Source organism: Rhinoderma darwinii, chromosome 10 (genome assembly GCF_050947455.1).
Source record: "Rhinoderma darwinii isolate aRhiDar2 chromosome 10, aRhiDar2.hap1, whole genome shotgun sequence".
Taxonomy (NCBI): Eukaryota; Metazoa; Chordata; class Amphibia; order Anura; family Rhinodermatidae; genus Rhinoderma; species Rhinoderma darwinii.
The window spans coordinates 73,451,625-73,470,670 of NC_134696.1; the positions used below are offsets into that span (position 1 = coordinate 73,451,625).

Consider the following 19,046-nt stretch of genomic DNA (forward strand, 5'->3'; position numbering starts at 1 on the left):
ATTACCACACTATAAATCAATTGTAAGGCCACATCTAGAATATGGGATTCAGTTTCGAGCTCCACTTTGTAAAAAGGACATAGGAGTACTGGAGAGAGTTCAAAGGCATGCAACGAGATTATTAACCCCTTAACGCCGAAGGACGGATATATCCGTCCTCAGCAGCTGCTAGTTCGCGCAGGAGGACGGATATATCCGTCCTGTGATCGCGCGGGTACTGACAGTTTACCCACGCGATCAGCGGCAGGAGCACGGCTGTTATACACAGCCTGGCTCCTGCTGCAACTGCCGGAATCGAAGCACGCGCCGATTCCGGCAGTTTAACCCATTAAATGCCGCTGTCAACAGTGACAGCGGCATTTAATGTGTTTGACAGAGGGGGGAACTCCCTCTGTCTCCCGATCGGCGCCCCCGCAAACAAATCGCGGGTCGCCGTCGGGTTTCCATGACAGCCGGGGGTCTAACAAAGACCCCCAGGTCTGTCTTCAGCATCTGCCTGTTAGGCGATGCCAGAGGCATGACCTAACAGGTTGCCTGTCAGTTTTACACTGACAGGCAATAATGCTTTGGTATACGAAGTATACCAAAGCATTATATATGCGATCGGCATATCGCATAGTGAAGTCCCCTGGTGGGACTAAAAAAAAAAAAGTAAAACCGTTAAATAAAGTTTGTGAAAAAAAAAATAAAAAAAATTACAGTCAAAGTCAAATAAAACTACTTTTTTGCCCCAAAAAGTGGTTTTATTTAATAAAACGGTCAAAACAAATCACACATACACATATATGGTATCCCCGCGATCGTAACAACTTGACCAATAAAATGAACACATTAATTAAACCGCCGGATGAACGGCGTCCAAAGAAAACGCAAAAAACAACGGCAAAATTCTCTCTTTTCTCCCATTCCCCCCATAAAAAATAAAATAAAAGTTCATCTATAAGTCCTATGTACCCCAAAATAGTACTAATGAAAACTACACATTGTCCCGCAAAAATCAATCCCACGTACGGCCACATCGACGGAAAAATAAAAAAATTACGCCTCTTGGAACGCGGCGATGCAAAAACAAGTAATTTTTTTCTAAAAGGGTTTTTATTGTGCAAACGTAGGAAAACATATAAAACCTTTACACATTTGGTATCCCTGTAATCGTGCCGACCCATAGAATAAAGTTAACATGTTATTTACGCTGCATAGTAAACGGCGTAAATTTATAACGTGAAAATTAATGCTGGAATAGCTGCTTATTTTCAATTCTCTCCTAAAATAAAGTTAATAAAAGTTAATCAATATGTTATAAGCATCTAAAAATGGTACAATTACAAAATACAACTCGTGCCGGAAAAAACAAGCCCTTATACGGCTATGTCGACGGAATAAAAAAAGAGTTACGACTCTTGGAATGCGACCGTGGAAAAACAAAAAATAATCCTTGGTCATTAACGTGCAAAATGGCCCGGTCATTAAGGGGTTAAATGGGATGGGAGGTGTCGCTCATAATGAAAGGCAAGAAAAATTTGGCTTGTTCAGCTTGGAAAAAAAGACGTCTAAGAGGGGATCTTATTAATGTGTATAAGTATATGTGTGGTAAATACAGAGAACTAGCACATAATTTGTTCCTTCCAAGAACTCTACAAAGGACAAGGGGACACCCATTGCGTGTGGAAGAAAGACGTTTCAGACATCAATATAGAAAAGGGTTATTCACAGTTAGAGTGGTCAAGCTATGGAATGCCCTTCCCCAAGAGATCGTGATGGTACATACTATGTCAGCATTTAAAAAAAAAGGCTAGATGCCTATTTATTTACGAATGGCATTGAGGGTTATAATTAATCAAGCAATGAATGACGGGTAATTTATTGAGAAAGGTTGAACCTGATGGATCTATTGCTTTTTTCAACCTATGTAACTGTACTCTCAGAAGCTGAGTCCACACCATCACCAGCGTGTCAGCTGTATATTACAGCTGATACACTGCTATAACGACAGGGACCGGAGCTAGCTCCGATCCCTAACAATTAACCCCTTAGATGCTGCAGTCCATAGCGACCGCAGCATCTAATGGGTTGGAACGCCATTGGGCCCCCCACGACGCGCTTGTGGGGTACCGATGGTTGCTGTGACACTCGAAGGCCTAACACTGGCCTTTCAGGTCTGCCATCTACAGAAGCCTATTAGGTCCTGCTGTTTTTTGGTTACCTTGCCTTACCTTTATTGTGTAAACCCTGTGAAACATAAAAAAAACACATTTTATATATGCATCGGGAACGACACAGTGACTTCCTGTCAATCTGACTGGAAGTCTATCAGGACCAGACGGATTTTGGTCCTGATGGGCTTCCGTCCATGGTCCATTGTTTGGCTTCTGTTTGCCATGCTAACTATCGGCAAACACCGCAATTTCAGACCAGGGTCTGCCGATATGCTAGAAACCCCTAAAATGCGGTGATCGCAACTGATTGCCGCATTTAAGGGGTTAATTCAACTAAATCAGCAGCAAAGGACAGCTGGCTGGCAAGGGTGGAGTGGAGTGCAGGGTGCACCGGAAACAACTCAGTAACTATACGTTCTCGTGGGGGAAGTAACCTCCCGCGACGACGTATAGTTACTGATTCGTGCTGGTAGGAGTTAATAAATAAGTTGAATAATAGTGGTCCCAGCACGGAACCCTGGGGTACGCCACTTATAACTGGGGATCATTCAGAGTAGGAATCATTGACCACAACTCTCTGGCTACGGTCCTTGAGCCAATTCTCAATCCAATTAAAAACTATACTTTCTAAACCTATAGTCCTTAATTTACCCATTAGACGTCTATGAGGGACAGTGTCAGAAGCCTTTGCAAAGTCCAAAAATACTATATCCACAGTGGCCCCTCTGTCTAGGCTTCTGCTCACCTCTTCATAAAAACAAATCAGGTTGGTTTGACCACTTCTTTCCTTAATAAAACCGTGCTGGCTGTCACTTATAATACAATTTTTTGTCACATAATCCTGTATATAGTCCCTCAATAGCTCCTCAAACATTTTCCCCACGATGGATGTTAAGCTTACTGGTCTATAATTACCCGGGGAAGACCTAGAGCCCTTTTTTATAACAGGCACCACATTTGCCCTGTGCCAGTCCCTTGGCACTAGACCAGTCACTAGAGAATCTCTAAATATTATAAAGAGGGGGACAGAAATAACTGAACTCAGCTCTTTAAGAACTCTGGGGTGTAACCCATCTGGTACCAGGGCCTTGTGTACATTTATTTTATTTAACATAGCTTGGACCATATCTACATTCATCCAATTCAGTATATCAACTGATATATTAACAGCACTGGCACCGGCTACATCAGCTGCTCTTTCTTCTGTTGTATATACAGAGCTAAAGAACCCATTTAGTAACTCTGCCTTCTCTTGATCCCCTGTGACCATCTCCCCATTACCACTATTTACTACACTACATGTTCTTGGCTTTTTCGCATTTACATACCTGAATAATTTTTGGGGATTTTTTACTCTCATTGGCCACCTGCCATTAATTTTGTATTTTTGATGATTTTATTACCTTTTTACAGATTTTATTAAGTTCTTTATAAATACCAAGGGCTACAGCTGTACTCTCAGATTTGTATTTTTTAAATGCAAATTTTTTGTCAAATATTGCCCTTTTTACAGAAGGTGTAAGCCATGTGCGGTTTAATTTTACCCACTATAATTGGCCTTCTTAAAATGAAGTGTTTTTGCGCTCCCAGCCTGCGTTTGTTTTTTGTACGGTAAAATAGAACTATATTGTGATCATTGTTACCGAAGTTTTCACGAACATTGACATTCCCAACAAGCTCTGTATTATTAGAAATGACCAGATCCAACAGAGCGTCACCTCTAGTCGGGTCTTCCACAAACTGGCCCATAAAAGTTCTCTGCAACAGGTTGAGGAAATGTCTCCCCTTTGCAGTTGAAGCCAAACCATGACACCAATTAATATCCTGGTAATTAATATTTCCCATTATCACTACAGTACCAGCCTGTGCAGCCCGCTCCATCTGTTTATATAGCTGATCATCTATCTCCTCAGTTATATTGGGGGGTCTATAGATTTCACCAAAAGTATTTTTTTCAGTGTTTACCTCCCTTTGTAATTCAACCCACAAGGTTTCAACCTCCTCACAATCTTCACTCACTATTGTCTGTTTCACTCGCCTTCATATCACTTCTCACATACAGACATACACCACCGCCTTTCCTATTTGTCCTGTCTTTTTTGAAACCGTGTAAAACCCTGAGGATTTACAGCCCAGTCGTGTGAAGAGTCCGGCCATGTTTCAGCAACACCAACTATTTCAATATGTTTCTCCAGTACCAAGGCCTCCAGCTCCCCCATTTTGCTTGCTAGACTTCTGACATTTGTGATTATACACTTTAACTTGCCTTTGAATTTTTCACTTTCAGTATCAGAAATGTGATTATTTGACATTATTTGGGCAATTTTGTTTTGACTGCTTTTGTAACAAAAGTCTATTTCTCTCCCCACCAATTCAGTCTGACCCCTCTCTAACCTAACTACCCCTTTATTTTCTACATTGACTTCCCTCCTCAGTCCTAGTTTAAATACTCCACCACCCCAGCTAGAATTCTCTCCCCCAGCACAATGGAACCCCTTCCATTTAGGTGAAAATCATCTGCAGAATACAGTTTGTACCCAAATGAAATGTCAGCCCAGTGCTCTAAGAACCTAAAGCCTTCTCCTCTACACCAAGACTTAAGCCATGCATTTAACTCCCTGAGCTCCTGCTGTCTTTCCTGTAATGTGCAGGGCACAGGCAGGAATACTAGCTTGGAGGTCCTTCCCTTCAGCTTGTAGCCTAGTTCTTTAAAATTATTCTTAAGGCTCCTCCACCTACCACTTATTCAATTGTTGGTTCCCACATGGACCACGACAGCTGGATCATCACCAGCCCCTCCCAGTAATTTATCCACCCGTTCCACCACATGCCGAACCCTGGCACCAGGGAAACAGCAAACCATTCGGTTGAGGCAGTCTTGGCGGCAAATTATTCTATTTGTCTTCCTGATTATAGAATCCCATACAACTACCAATTGTCTTGCCTTACCTGCATTACCATCTCGCCGACTACTAGCTGAGCTGTTCTCCCAGCTGTTAGGGAGATCAGTATCCACTAGGGCTGCCATTTCTGAGACCGACACCCCCGCATCATCACCCAACTTGGCAATTTTACTTTGAATATCAGTCCTTTTCTTGGACCCCTTTCTACTGCCCCTAACTACATTAACCCAGCTACTTGCCTGGTCCTGCTGACCCATGTCTTCAACCTCCAGTTCTACCCCACTTACTGCTTGCTCAGTGTGCAGCATGCTCCGATCAAGATTGTCTATCACCCCCAGTGTTGCATTTTGCTCTTCCAGATCTCTAATGCGAGCTTCCAGGTGAACAACATGCTCACATCTGCCACAGATGTATTCTCCCTGGAACTCCGGCTTCAGTCGTGCATACATACGGCAAACTGTGCACTGAAGAAAACCTCCAATCTTGCTCTCCATTATCCCAGTTACAAAAAAACAGTGAACAATTTGTTAAAGTAAAAGAAAAGTACGTACAGGGACTTTAACTCCGGTTTAGTAACTCTACTTGATATACAAGCCACTTAATTTAGCAAGGCCAAAACAGAGAAAGCTCAACTGAAGCCTGCCGGCTAATTTATATCACCTGAGAGCAGTTAACCCCTTCCCCATGTCAGCTGCACTGCTAGAGGGAGGGGTTAACTGCTTATAAAATATTTACTGCTTATAAAATAAATTCTGCTTAAGCATCACTTAATTCAGCTTGTGCTAACAACCTATATCATATTGTGCACAAAGACCAGAGAACAGCGTATGGGTTTAAGGATGGTAGATATCTTTCAATCTTTAGGGCCTGAAAAATAATTGTATTTTATTCCGTGGCATTAATGTAACACTGAATATATAGATGTCCACATTATCTGATTTGAAAATGAAGCCAGTATTGTATATAGAGATGGCGGCCCTGAAGATCTCTCTCACCTTCCCAGCATAATGGATTATGCATAGATCCGCTTTGTCTCTGAGTTGCCTAGGTTTCTGGAATTTCGGGTGCGTGCCAAGTTCTTGGATGACCTTCTCTACAAAACTTCTATCAGTGGCCTTTGGAAACCAGCACTCTTCATCCAGCAGTGACAGAACACCTGGAGGATTTGCCTGAGTAACAGAAGAGACCGTAGAGTATAATGGGGATTTATTTACAGCATCTGACAGTGGAATTAAATCAAACGTAAAGTATTGAATGACAGGAAAATGAAATTGAATGTAAGGGCAAGCATCTCACATATGGACAGGATATCTTACCGGCCTCTCAATCAAATCAATACAAGGCTGCAGATCCAGACCAAAATCAATAAAGTTCCACTCAATGCCTTCGCGTTGGTATTCCTCTTGCTCCAGAATGAACATCGTGTGGTTAAAGAGCTGCTGCAGTTTCTCGTTGGTGTAATTAATACAGAGCTGTTCGAATGAGTTAAGCTGTAGATAGAAGAAAAATATTTCGAGAGACGTTTGTTTTTCGTCTTGCAAATATTACTGTGCTTCTCATAGAAGAGGGTTTGTTTTTCTTAAAATGGTTGTCCTCCTTTGACAACCACTTATATGTGAGCAGGTCTCCCAGAGTACAGCTTGTCAGGGGTGGTCCCAATGCTGGACAATTGATCGATAATCAATGGGTCAAGGTCCTCTACAGTGTAGAGGCTCATTGCATTGGTTTACCACTGATTAAATGAAGGGATAATTGGGGAACCCTACTCTAGTTTGGAAAGACTATGTCCACAAAAATCTATGCTGTTAACACCTTCCCGTCACATTTATTTTTCAGATTTTCATTTAAATCCTCCCTCCAACTTCCAAAAGCCATAACTTTTTTATTTTTCTGTTAATATATTCCTACGAGAGCTTGATTTTTGCAGGACGGGATGTAGTTTTTCATGGCACCATTTGTTGTACCATATAATGTACTAAGAAACAGGGAAAAATTATTTGTAGGGTGGAAAATGAAAAAAAAAAAAACAGAACTTCCGTATTTTTTTGCGCTTCGTTTTTATGGCTTTCAACTTGCAATTAAAACGACATGTTAACTTTATTCTGCGAGTCAATACGATTATGGCGATACCAAATTTATATGGATTTTTTGTTATATTTTACTACTTTTACAAGGAAAAAAAATTATTAAAAAAATGAAATTTCGTTTGTGTCTCCAAAATCTGAGAGCCATAACTTTTTTATTTTTCCGTCGATTGAGCGGTATGAGGGCTTATTTTTTGAGGGACAAGCTGTAGTTTATAATGGTACCATTTTGGCGAACATGCAAATTTTGTATCACTTTTTATTAGATTTTTTTTGTGGGTGATGAGGCGACCAAAAAAACATTGATTCTGGCATTTTACTTTGTGTCAAATAATGTTATATTGTAATAGTTCAGTTTTACGGACATGGCTAATAGGAGTACAAAGATGGCAGACCTGGGGGCCTTCATTAAATAATAATTAAAAAAAATACATAAATAAATAATGGAAAAGATTTGCGGATCAGCGAAGCGGATTTTCCTGCATCAAATCCACAGCAAACACAGTACCACCAAAGTAAATAGGACTTCACGTAATCTCATGTACATGTTGCAGAATTTTTACGCACTAAAATCGACTTGTGGTGTAAATTTAAAAATCCCCAGCATGTACACTTATCCTGCCTTTCTGCCTAAGAATAATATTTTTATTAAAAAAACGCACCAAAATTCGCAGTGTAAAATCTGCACCTGTTTCTGCATCTAAATGCAAAAGCCACACTTAAAAACGCATCAAAAAATTCACCATTACGTTGGATTTTACTTGGGGAATTCCCTGCATTTATCTGCAGGTTTTCCTGCATCAAATTTAGCAATGGGTGCATGTAGCCTATGGCATGATTTCCCAAGGGTCGGATACGCTGTATAAAAACTATGCAGCGTAACCGACCTGAAACCTGCAACACATTCCATCCGAAAAAACAGCACCACATTCCGGAAAAGAGCGGTAGAAAAAAAAAGTTTATACTTACTTTGGCCATTGTCATGGTGACGCGTCCCTCCTTTGAAGTCCGGTCCGGCCTACGTGTATGACGTTGCAGCCCATGTGACCGCTGCATCATGTGCAGCGGTCATATAGGATGAATTTTCAAAAATTGCTGCTACTGTAAATGCTGTGGAATTTCTGCACAGAAGTCTGTTGCGGAAATTTGGCAGCGTTTATGCTACGTGGGAACCGGGCCTAAAGCCCCCTGCACAAGCTGCAGGTTTTGTTGCAGAAATTTCTGCGACTGGAAATCTGTTCCATTAATCTGAATGTGGTTGTTTCGGCTGTGTATGGATTTCTGCAATAAAATCTGCAGTGTGTGCAGAGGGCCTAATGGTAAGTTTACACATGGCAGATTTGTTATAGAAATTTTTTCCAACTGTCCCATTCTTCTGAATGAGGCATGCAGAAAAAACCCCATTTAGATATATGGAATGCTTTTTTCAGTCAAAGAATATACCCTTAAACTATAGAAATAACAAAAAGACGCCAATCTCAAGAATAACTGCACACAAATTTCTTAGAGGCAGTAGACTAGATAAACTATTGAAATATGTGAACCAAAATGTGATATTTACCTCAAAGATTTCAAACCCGGCTATGTCCAGAATTCCTATGAATGAGGCACCTTGTCTCTTTGTCCTATCCAGAGCTCGGTTAATGCGATGAACCAGCCAACGGAAAAGCCGCTCATACAGTGCTTTGGCGAGTGCTTCAACAGCAAAGTCAGCCTATACACAAGGAAGATCAGCATTAATGTGTGGGATGTAATCGGAGGAATACAAGCTATGATTGTTATCACACCCTCACCTGTTCCTTAGTTTGGGCCTTCTGGACGTAATCGCGCCCCACCTTAATCTTTGGCATTAGAATTGCCCGGGTAAATTCTGTGACATTGAGTCCCAAAAGATGACAGAGTTTCTGAGCAGCTAGGAAATACAGAGAACATGGTTACTTTGAAACTGTGCATAATGGCGCCTATGAAAAATTCACATGTTCTCTTTTTTCCTATATAACAGCAATATTAGAAGGCAATTTTATTTATACTTATGCACTCTTTCTTTACATCAGTGGGCAACGTAGCCCCTGGTAGTAAATAAAAATGACTTTTTGACTTCTGATGTCTGGAGCTGGGCGCAGAAGTGTTTGTACCGCGTCTCCAATACACAGATACAGAAAAGTGGGTGATTCTACCTGTCTCCACAGGTGCATGCACATCCAATGTTGTCATCTGTCCAATACTAAGGGCTCGTTCACATCTGCGTTCCAGGATCCATTGTTCTGCTCTGTCATAAGAGAACATTGAGAATACCGGAAGCTCGGGATCAGTTGTATGACGGAAACCAACGGCGCCCGAAGGAAACCATTGACTTTAATGAGTTCTGTCAGGTTTCCGTTATTTTGTCAGACATAATAGTGCAGCATTCTGAGCTATTTTGTCTGGCAAAGACAACGGAATCGGTGACAGGAGCCTTAGATGCAGATGTGAACAGCACCTATGTCATAGCCCATACATATTTGCCTGGTGCTTAGTAAACCGAGCTAAAAAAAATATTCATTAGAAAGTCATACAGATTCCATCATGAATAACTAAAATGGAAAACAGTTTAAGGCAATGTAGAATTTTACAACCATTTCTGGTTGCTACAATGAATTCAAAATAAAAAATGAAGCAACTTTGCAAATAGTCTTTATTAAAAATATTCTACACCTGGAGGGCCCTCTATGGCATCCATATGTCCTACTAGTGCATATGGAAATTACACTTTTTATACATGTAACACAATACTTCATACCTGTGTTATCTGGCATGGAAGCTTGGTCTGTGTTCCTCTCCTTCCGGAAAACAATATTACCAAACTGAAGGACTGCTGACACCATCTTCAGCATAGCTAGATGAGGAGAGAGAAATACACAGGGTAGTAAATGTAGATAAACATGCCGGCTAGTTCTTAGTTACGAGACAGAATGCGTGCCTTCACAAGGACGGCCCTGTAGTGACGGATTTACTATTGGTGTTGCACGGCAGGATACTGGAATAAGTTGAAAATCTTTTCGGCACAAAAAATGTTGTCATCATTTTAGACAAATTTATTAATTAAATGTGCCTAAAAACCCCTGATGTTTGCAACTCATCTGGCAAGGGTGCGTGACTTGGGCCATGTTCTCACAGAGTTTTTTGCAGGCAAAAAAATCTGCCTCAAAATTCCATCTAGAATTTTGAGGCAGATTTTGACCTACCTGCATGCCGTTTGCCGCGTTTTTCAGCTGCGGCCATTGAGTCTCACGGGCAAAAAATGCTTTCTCTGCCTCCCATTAATGTCAATGGGAGGTCAGAGACAGAAATGCCCGAAGAAAGGAAATGTTGCTTCTTTTTCCTGCGAGCATTTTTTCACCTCTGCCTCACTTTGAAATCAATGGGAGGCGATTTCGGATGATTTTTTCCGCGGTTTCCGCGTAAAAAAACTCATTGTGAACAGAATCTTACTGGAAAAGAGCGTGTGGCTTAAGATGCATCAAGATAAGATGCTTTAACGTGGTATAAAATGAGACAGAAATTAATAAAACAAATATATAGAGGAAGGAATAGTATATAAAATATAACCTTTAATTTTTAACCATATAAAAATGGAATAACAATAAGAGTATAAATTGTGCTATTATATCGTATAGCATATACACAACTTAGTATTTGCTTGCCAAATACTCAATTAGCGTTCCATAGTGTGTACAGAAGGATTGCTCAGGATCATAGGAGTTACACAGTGGTATTCTGTCCATATAGCCTAATAAATTCCGTTGTCTCTGGAACCTGTCCCTGTGATAAAGTCCGTAAATTCTGACTACAGCTCCTGCTCCTATGCGTTTTACCAGGTTTACTGGCTCGTCAGGGAGATATTGAGCATGACAGCGTGACAGATAGTGTGGCAATGGCAGCGAGTGCTTGAAAACACGCTCTTTTGTGTATTTATTAGCTCCTCCTCTTCTGGGGGCTCGGTCGTCGGACGTCCAATGGCATGGGAGCGCCGCTAGTCATCACCCTCCCATTACTATCGCGTCCTCACTGCCTCCACAGTGGGCTGGATTAACAGTATCGTATAGGGGATTAATTCAGCCATACCCCTATATGGCTTATCAGCTTTCCAGAATCATGATTGCATTAATAACCTAATCGGTCTCAAAGCTTAAAAAGGATGTTTTTAGAGGTAATATATGAGAAGTTAGACAGGAGAAGAATGATGGATTGGTAAGTAGTTTAACCTGACGTGTGTCATATCATCATACTGCATATACTGACATTAAGATGCTGCCAACATAGATAGTACAGTATGGTATATCTCTCCTGTATTATATTTATACCTGCAGTTATTGTACACTGCCTAGAACCCCTTTATATATTTCTAATTAGTTTCATATGTCATAGTCTATCTTTAGATATACAATAAATCGTTTTATGTCCTTAAAACTAGAGTAGATTATCGGATCTCAGAGAAAACAGGCATAGTTTAAATTTTCATTAAAGAGGCTCTGTCACCAGATTATAAGTGCCCTATCTCCTACATAATCTGATTGCCGCTGTAATGTAGATAACAGCAGTGGTTTTTATTTTGAAAAACGATCATTTTTGAGCAAGTTATGAGCTAGTTTAGATTTATGCTAATGACTCTCAATGGACAACTTGGCGTGTTTTTACTTTTTACCAACTGGGTGTTGTACAGAGGAGTGTATGACGCTGACCAATCAGTGACTAATCAGTCTCCTACACTTCTCATTGTTCCAGCCCAGCATGATCCACAGCACAGTGTGATTGTGCAGTGAAAGAAGTAAACACGCCCAGTTGCTTAAAACACAATACACGCCCAGTTGGAAATAAGAGAAAACACGCCCAGTTGTCCATTAGAAAGGCTCATTTGCATAAATATAAAATTGCTCATAACTTAGCCAAAAATGATCGTTTTAAAAAAAACAAAAAAAAAAACGTTACTGTTATCTACATTGCAGCGCCGATCACATGAAATAGGAGATAGGGATTTGATAATCTGGTGACAGAGCCTCTTTAAGACCTTCTGGGATCACTGATCTAATTCTATGGATCCAGCGACATTCCACTTGTAATAGATCCCTATCCCAGTTACCATCCCTCGGGTTAGATTTAATGTATTGTATACCCTGAAATTTGATAGCTTTATCAAATGCCAACATAGATAGTACAGTATGGTATATCTCTCCTGTATTATATTTATACCTGCAGTTATTGTACACTGCCTAGAACCCTTTTATATATTTCTAATTTGTTTCGTATGTCATAGTCTATCCTTAGATATACAATAAATCGTTTTGTGTCCTTAAACCTAGAGTAGATTATCGGATCTCAGAGAAAGCAGGCATAGTTTACATTTTCATTAAGACCTTCTGGGGTCACTGATCTAATTCTATGGATCCAGCGACATTGCACTTGTAATAGATCCCTATCCCAGTTACCATCTCTCGGGTTAGGTTTAATGTATTGTATACCCTGAAATTTGATAGCTTTAGGATTCCCTCTATGCGTTGCCCATATGTGTCTGGCAATTGGCGTGTCTTTTTTGTTAAGAATGTCATTATAATGATCCCTTATGTGTCTCCTGAATTCTCGTTTAGTTTTGCCTATGTAGTCCATAGGACATGAACATTTAGCCATATATATGACCCCTTTTGAAAGACAATTAATAAATTCTCTATTGGTGTATTCTTTGCCAGTAGTTGTGCTAACAAACGTCTTAGATACTAGTATGGAGTCTCAAGCCAAACATTTGCCACACTTATAGGTGCCAATTGGGTCTTCTGTTAAGCCACCAATTATTAAGAGGTGCTGGTCTGAGATGACTTTGCACCAATTTGTCTCTTAGGCTTTTGTTTCTTCTGAAGGTAATTAAGGGTTTTTCACTTAATAATTCCTTCAGCTCGGCGTCCTTGATAAGTATCCCCCAATGCTTTTGTAGGACCTCTCTGACTTGTTCATGGGCCCCATCGAATGTCCCTATAATGCGCATCTTATTTTTGTTAACAGATGCTTTTGCTTTAGGCATGAGTAGATCACTTCTTTTGGTTTTAATCGCATTAATAAATGCATCTCTGAGGATATGGTCTGGATAGCCTCTTTGGTGAAACCTCTCTCTCAGATCTGCTGCTTGTATCAGAAAGACTTTAGTATTTGAACAGTTTCTCCTGAGATGGAGGTATTGTCCCTTTGGTATGCCTCTTTTAAGGGCATATGGGTGGGCACTTTACCATCTCAGGAGACTGTTCGTTGCGGTGGTCTTTCTGAAAACCTCAGTTCCTAGTTTTCCTCCCATTCCTCTCGACAGTCTGACATCAAGAAATGCCAGGCTATCCGGATAACTAGCTGAAGTGAAACTGAGACCAACTTGGTTTGTATAAAGTTCAGACACAAACTGTTCAAAACGGCTCTGAGTCCCTGTCCACAAGATGAATACATCATCTATAAATCTTAGCCAGAGGCCTATTGGCTCCTGCCATTTGTTATAAGTGTACGAGAAGAACAAATTTTCTTCCCACCAACCTAGTAGTAAATTAGCATACGAGGGGGCACAGGGGATCCCCATGGCTGCACGCCTGAGCTGGTGGTAGTAGTGCCCGCCAAACAGATTTTTTTTTGTAAGATTGAATTCCAAGAGTTCAACAACAAATGACTTATGCGCATTAAGATGGTTGCTTCTTGTTTTCAAGAATTAGGATGTAGCTGTAAGTCCTATATGATGTTGGATTTAACTATAGAGCGCTTCAACATATTAGAAGATAACAATAGGGATAGAGCCAAGGGGCCCTTTACTAACCTTAAACCTGCCAGTAAACAGATGCCACCAGTGTGCAACAATCCCAACATTGAGATCTTTAAAAAAATTGGTTGAAAAAGATCTGAGGACACTAGAGAGCCACAGGGTAGACCATACTAATCTGTAAAAAACTGAGAGACACACTTTACAGGCTCTATCTAATAACAGAGAAATCATAATAAAACCGTCAGATAAAGGGGGAAACGTGGTTCTTATGGACACTGGGAACTATACAGATATGTGTAAAAAGGTACTAGATGATAAAGACACATATCATTGCTTAAGAGAAAATCCCACTGAAATTTTCAGGGGACAACTGAAAGAGATCCTAGACAGGGCTCTGTCCAGGGTTTGATCAATAAAGTGGAATTTAATTTCCTATGGGCAGAATCACCAAAAGTAGCAACTTTTTACACTACACCTAAAATTCATAAAGGGATCACTCCGGTGAAAGGGAGACCAATAGTCTCAGGTATAGACAGCCTGAACCAAAATCTAGGGGTATATATTGACCAAAGCCTACGCCCATTTGTCTTAAGTCTCATATCTTTCATCAGAGACACAAGTGACCTCCTTTTGAAACTGGAAGGCATTACGATGGAACCTAACATGATATTTGCTTCGATAGATGTTGAAGCGCTCTATAGTTCAATCCAACATCACATAGGACTTACAGTAACATCCCAATTCTTGAAAACAAGAGGCAACCATCTTAATGACTCATTTGTTGTTGAACTCTTGGAATTCAATCTTACAAAAAAAAATCTGTTTGGCGGGCACTACTACCACCAGCTCAGGGGTACAGCCATGGGGAGCTAATTTACTCCTGGGCTGGTGGGAAGAAAGTCTGGTCTTCTGGGACACTTATAACAAATGGCAGGAGTCAATAGGCCTCTGGCTAAGATTTATAGATGATGTATTCATCTTGTGGACAAGGACTCAGAGCAGTTTTGAACAGTTTGTGTCTGAACTTAATACTAACCAAGTTGGTCTCAGTTTCACTTCAGCTAGTGATCCGGATAGCCTGGCATTTCTTAATGTCAGACTGTCGAGAGGAATGGGAGGAAAAATAGAAACTGAGGTTTTCAGAAAGACCACCGCAACGAACAGACTCCTGAGATGGGAGAGTGCCCACCCATATGCCCTTACAAGAGGCATACCAAAGGGACAATACCTCTGTCTCAGGAGAAACTGTTCAAATACTATTGTCTTTCTGATACAAGCGGCAGATCTGAGAGAGAGGTTTCACCAAAGAGGATATCCAGACCATATCCTCAGAGATGCATTTATTAATGCGATTAAAACCAAAGAAAGTAATCTACTCATGCCTAAAGCAAAAGCATCTGCTAACAAAAATAAGATGCGCATTATAGGGACATTCGATGGGGCCCATGAACAAGTCAGAGAGGTCCTACAAAAGCATTGGGGGATACTTATGGAGGACGCCGAGCTGAAGGAATTATTAAGTGAAAAACCCTTAATTACCTTCAGAAGAAACAAAAGCCTAAGAGACAAATTGGTGCAAAGTCATCTCAGACCAGCACCTATTAATAATTGTTGTCTTAACAGAAGACACATTGGCACCTATAAGTGTGGCAAATGTTTGGCTTGAGACTCCATACTAGTATCTAAGACGTTTGTTAGCACAACTACTGGCAAAGAATACACCAATAGAGAATTTATTAATTGTCTTTCAAAAGGGGTCATATATATGGCTAAATGTTCATGTCCTATGGACTACATAGGCAAAACTAAACGAGAATTCAGGAGACACATAAGGGATCATTATAATGACATTCTTAACAAAAAAGACACGCCAATTGCCAGACACATATGGGCAACGCATAGAGGGAATCCTAAAGCTATCAAATTTCAGGGTATACAATACATTAAACCTAACCCGAGAGGTGGTAACTGGGATAGGGATCTATTACAAGTGGAATGTCGCTGGATCCATAGAATTAGATCAGTGACCCCAGAAGGTCTTAATGAAAATGTAAACTATGCCTGCTTTCTCTGAGATCCGATAATCTACTCTAGGTTTAAGGACACAAAACGATTTATTGTATATCTAAAGATAGACTATGACATACGAAACAAATTAGAAATATATAAAAGGGTTCTAGGCATTGTACAATAACTGCAGGTATAAATATAATACAGGAGAGATATACCATACTGTACTATCTATGTTGGCATTATCTTAGTGTCAGTATATGCAGTATGCTTATATGACACACGTAAGGTTAAACTACTTACAAATCCATCATTCTTCTCCTGTCTAACTTCTCACATATTACCTCTAAAAACATAATTTTTATTCTTTGAGACCGATTAGGTTATTAATGCAATCATGATTTGGGAAAGCTGATAAGCCACATAGGGGTATGGCTGAATTAATCCGCTATACAATACCATTAATCCAGCCCACTGTGGAGGTAGTTAGGACGAGATAGTAATGGAAGGGGTGATGACGTAGCAGGGCTCCCATGCCATTGGACGTCCGATGACCGAGCCCCCGGAAGAGGCGGAGCTAATACATACACAAAAGAGTGTTTTCAAGCACTCGCTGCCATTGCCACACTATCTGTCACGCCGTCATGCTCATTATCTCCCTGATGAGCTAGTAAACCTGGTGAAACGCATAGGAGCAGGAGCAGTAGTCAGAATTTACGGACTTTATCACAGGGACAGGTTTCAGAGACAACAGGGTCGTTCTTTTCAGAACGGGTGCCCGGTATGTTGTCAACAGTTAGGAATTTATTAGGCTTAAGGGACAGGCAGAATACCACTGTGCAACTCCTATGATCCTGAACAATCGTGCTGTACACACTATGGAACGCTAATTGAGTATTTGGCAAGCTAAATACTAAGTTGTGTATATGCTATAGGATATAATAGCACAATTTATACTCTTATTGTTATTCCATTTTTATATGGTTAAAAATTAAAGGTTATAGTTTATATACTATTCCTACCTCTATATATTTGTTTAAAAGTAGGAAGGTATAACGGGAACCAGACCGTTGATTTATTACTGGGAATAAACAAAATAAATTACTAAAAGTTTGCCAAATATCATTTATCATTGATAAACTTGGTGCATCTAGTTTGATTTTAAGTTGACTGAATTTGAGACATTGGCCCACATTTACTAATGCTAATAATTAGACAGCGTAAACCAGGCAGTCACAAAATGCGCCAAATTTATCACAGTGGTGCATGCTATATGATCATTTTGGTGACTCTTGCATTACCTGTTAGACACTTTTCTTAATCTTTGATTTGGCAGCCATGCCACATTCCCGCGAGGCTATGCCCTTTTGAAAACACATTTAAAAAGTGTCTAGTGAGGTAGCGTATTTTTTGACACATACTAGACCTAGGCACCTTGGTAAATCTGACCCAATGTATATTACAAAGTATTTGACCTTTATGTGCTGACACTTTGCACCCTATTAATATCAATGAGAGGCAGAGGCTTTTGACTGCTCGCAGAAAAATAAAGCGGCACCTCCCACTGAAATCAATATGAGGAAGAAAAGACCTGGGGCGCTCGTTTGGAGTGGTTTTTTTTGCGGAGGATTTTGCCTGCGGTTCTTGTATTAGCTTCAACGGCAAAATACGCCACAAAAAAACGCCAAAAAAAATGTTGGCAATTCAAAAGCTGCTTCAAAATTCCTGAAGGAATTTTGAAGCACATTTTTTCTGACTGTCAAAAAACTCTGAGTGAACTAGGACTTTAAGTTATGGTGTTGTGGGTTGAATAAGCCCTTTCCCAATTTAAGTGATGACTTCTAAGAATTTTCACAGTCTTTAGTGGAGAGTTTTTCTATTCCTTTTATCCCTCTAAACCAGGGGTCTCAAGCATGCGGCCCCTGGGGCTGTCATCTGCGGCCCGCGGGACACAGAGTCGCTAGTATCGGCTCTGCTCCGAGGCTCTGGAATTCCCTGACATCGCTGTCCACATATGAACAGCGATGTCTAGGGCTTCCCCAGAGCCGGAGTCCCGGGCAGAGCGCTAGTACAGGCTCTGCTCCGGGACTCTGTGGAATTCCCTGACATCACTGTCAACATATGGACAGTGTGTCAGGGTCTTCCCCCAGAGAGGAGTCCCGTGCAGAGCGCTAGTATCGGCTCTGCTCCGGGACTCTGTGGAATTTCCTGACGTCGCTGCCCATATATGGACAGTGTGTCAGGGTCTTCCCCAGAGCGGAGTCCCGGGCAGAGCGCTAGTATCAGCTCTGCTCGGGGACGCTGTGGAATTCCCTGACATCGCTGCCCATATATGGACAGTGTATCAGGGTCTTTCCCAGAGTGGAGTCCCGGGCAGAGATCTAGTATCGGCTCTGATCCGGGACGCTGCGGAATTCCCTGACATCGCTGCCCATATATGGACAGTGTGTCAAGGGCTTCCCCAGAGCCGGAGTCCCGGGCAGAGCGCTAGTACAGGCTCTGCTCCGGGACTCTGTGGAATTTCCTGACATCGCTGCCCATATATGGACAGTGTTTCTGGGGCTTCCCCAGAGCGGAGTCCCGGGCAGAGCGCTATTATCGGCTCTGCTCTGGGACTCTGGGGAAGCCTCTGACATCGCTGTCCATACATCGACAATGATGTTAGGGGCTTCCCCAGAGCAGGAGTCCCAGTGATGTCAGGAGCAGAGCTGGAATCCCAGGCAGAGTGCCAGAAGAGGCTCTGCTCCGGGACTCCAGCTCTGGGAAAGCCCCTGACATCACTGTGGTAGCATCTGCGGAGGGCACTGTGGCAGCATCTGCGAAGGGCACTGTGGCAGCATCTACAGAGGGCACTGTGGCAGCATCTACAGAGGGCACTGTGGCAGCATCTACAGAGGGCACTGTGGCAGCATCTACAGAGGGCACTGTGGCAGCATCTACAGAGGGCACTGTGGCAGCATCTACAGAGGGCACTGTGGCAGCATCTACAGAGGGCACTGTGGCAGCAACTACAGAGGGCACAGCGGCAGCATCCACAGAGGGCAGTGTGGCAGCATCTACAGAGGGCACTGTGGCAGCATCTACAGAGGGCACAGCGGCAGCTTCTACAGAGGGCACAGCGGCAGCA

General features: G+C 41.5%; 1 protein-coding gene across 5 annotated transcripts in view; it reads right to left on the minus strand.

Moving 5' to 3' along the window:
• LOC142662116 (myosin-10-like) overlaps positions 1-19,046 on the minus strand; it is a 428,074-nt gene that overhangs the window by 149,200 nt on the left and 259,828 nt on the right. For all 5 annotated transcript variants that reach the window (XM_075840065.1, XM_075840064.1, XM_075840061.1 and 2 more), the window contains 5 exons: positions 9,923-10,018; positions 8,937-9,055; positions 8,705-8,857; positions 6,376-6,549; positions 6,055-6,228 (listed from right to left, as the gene is read on the minus strand). In XM_075840065.1, the coding sequence (XP_075696180.1) occupies positions 6,055-6,228; positions 6,376-6,549; positions 8,705-8,857; positions 8,937-9,055; positions 9,923-10,018 (716 nt within the window). The remainder of the gene's footprint in view (positions 1-6,054; positions 6,229-6,375; positions 6,550-8,704; positions 8,858-8,936; positions 9,056-9,922; positions 10,019-19,046) is intronic.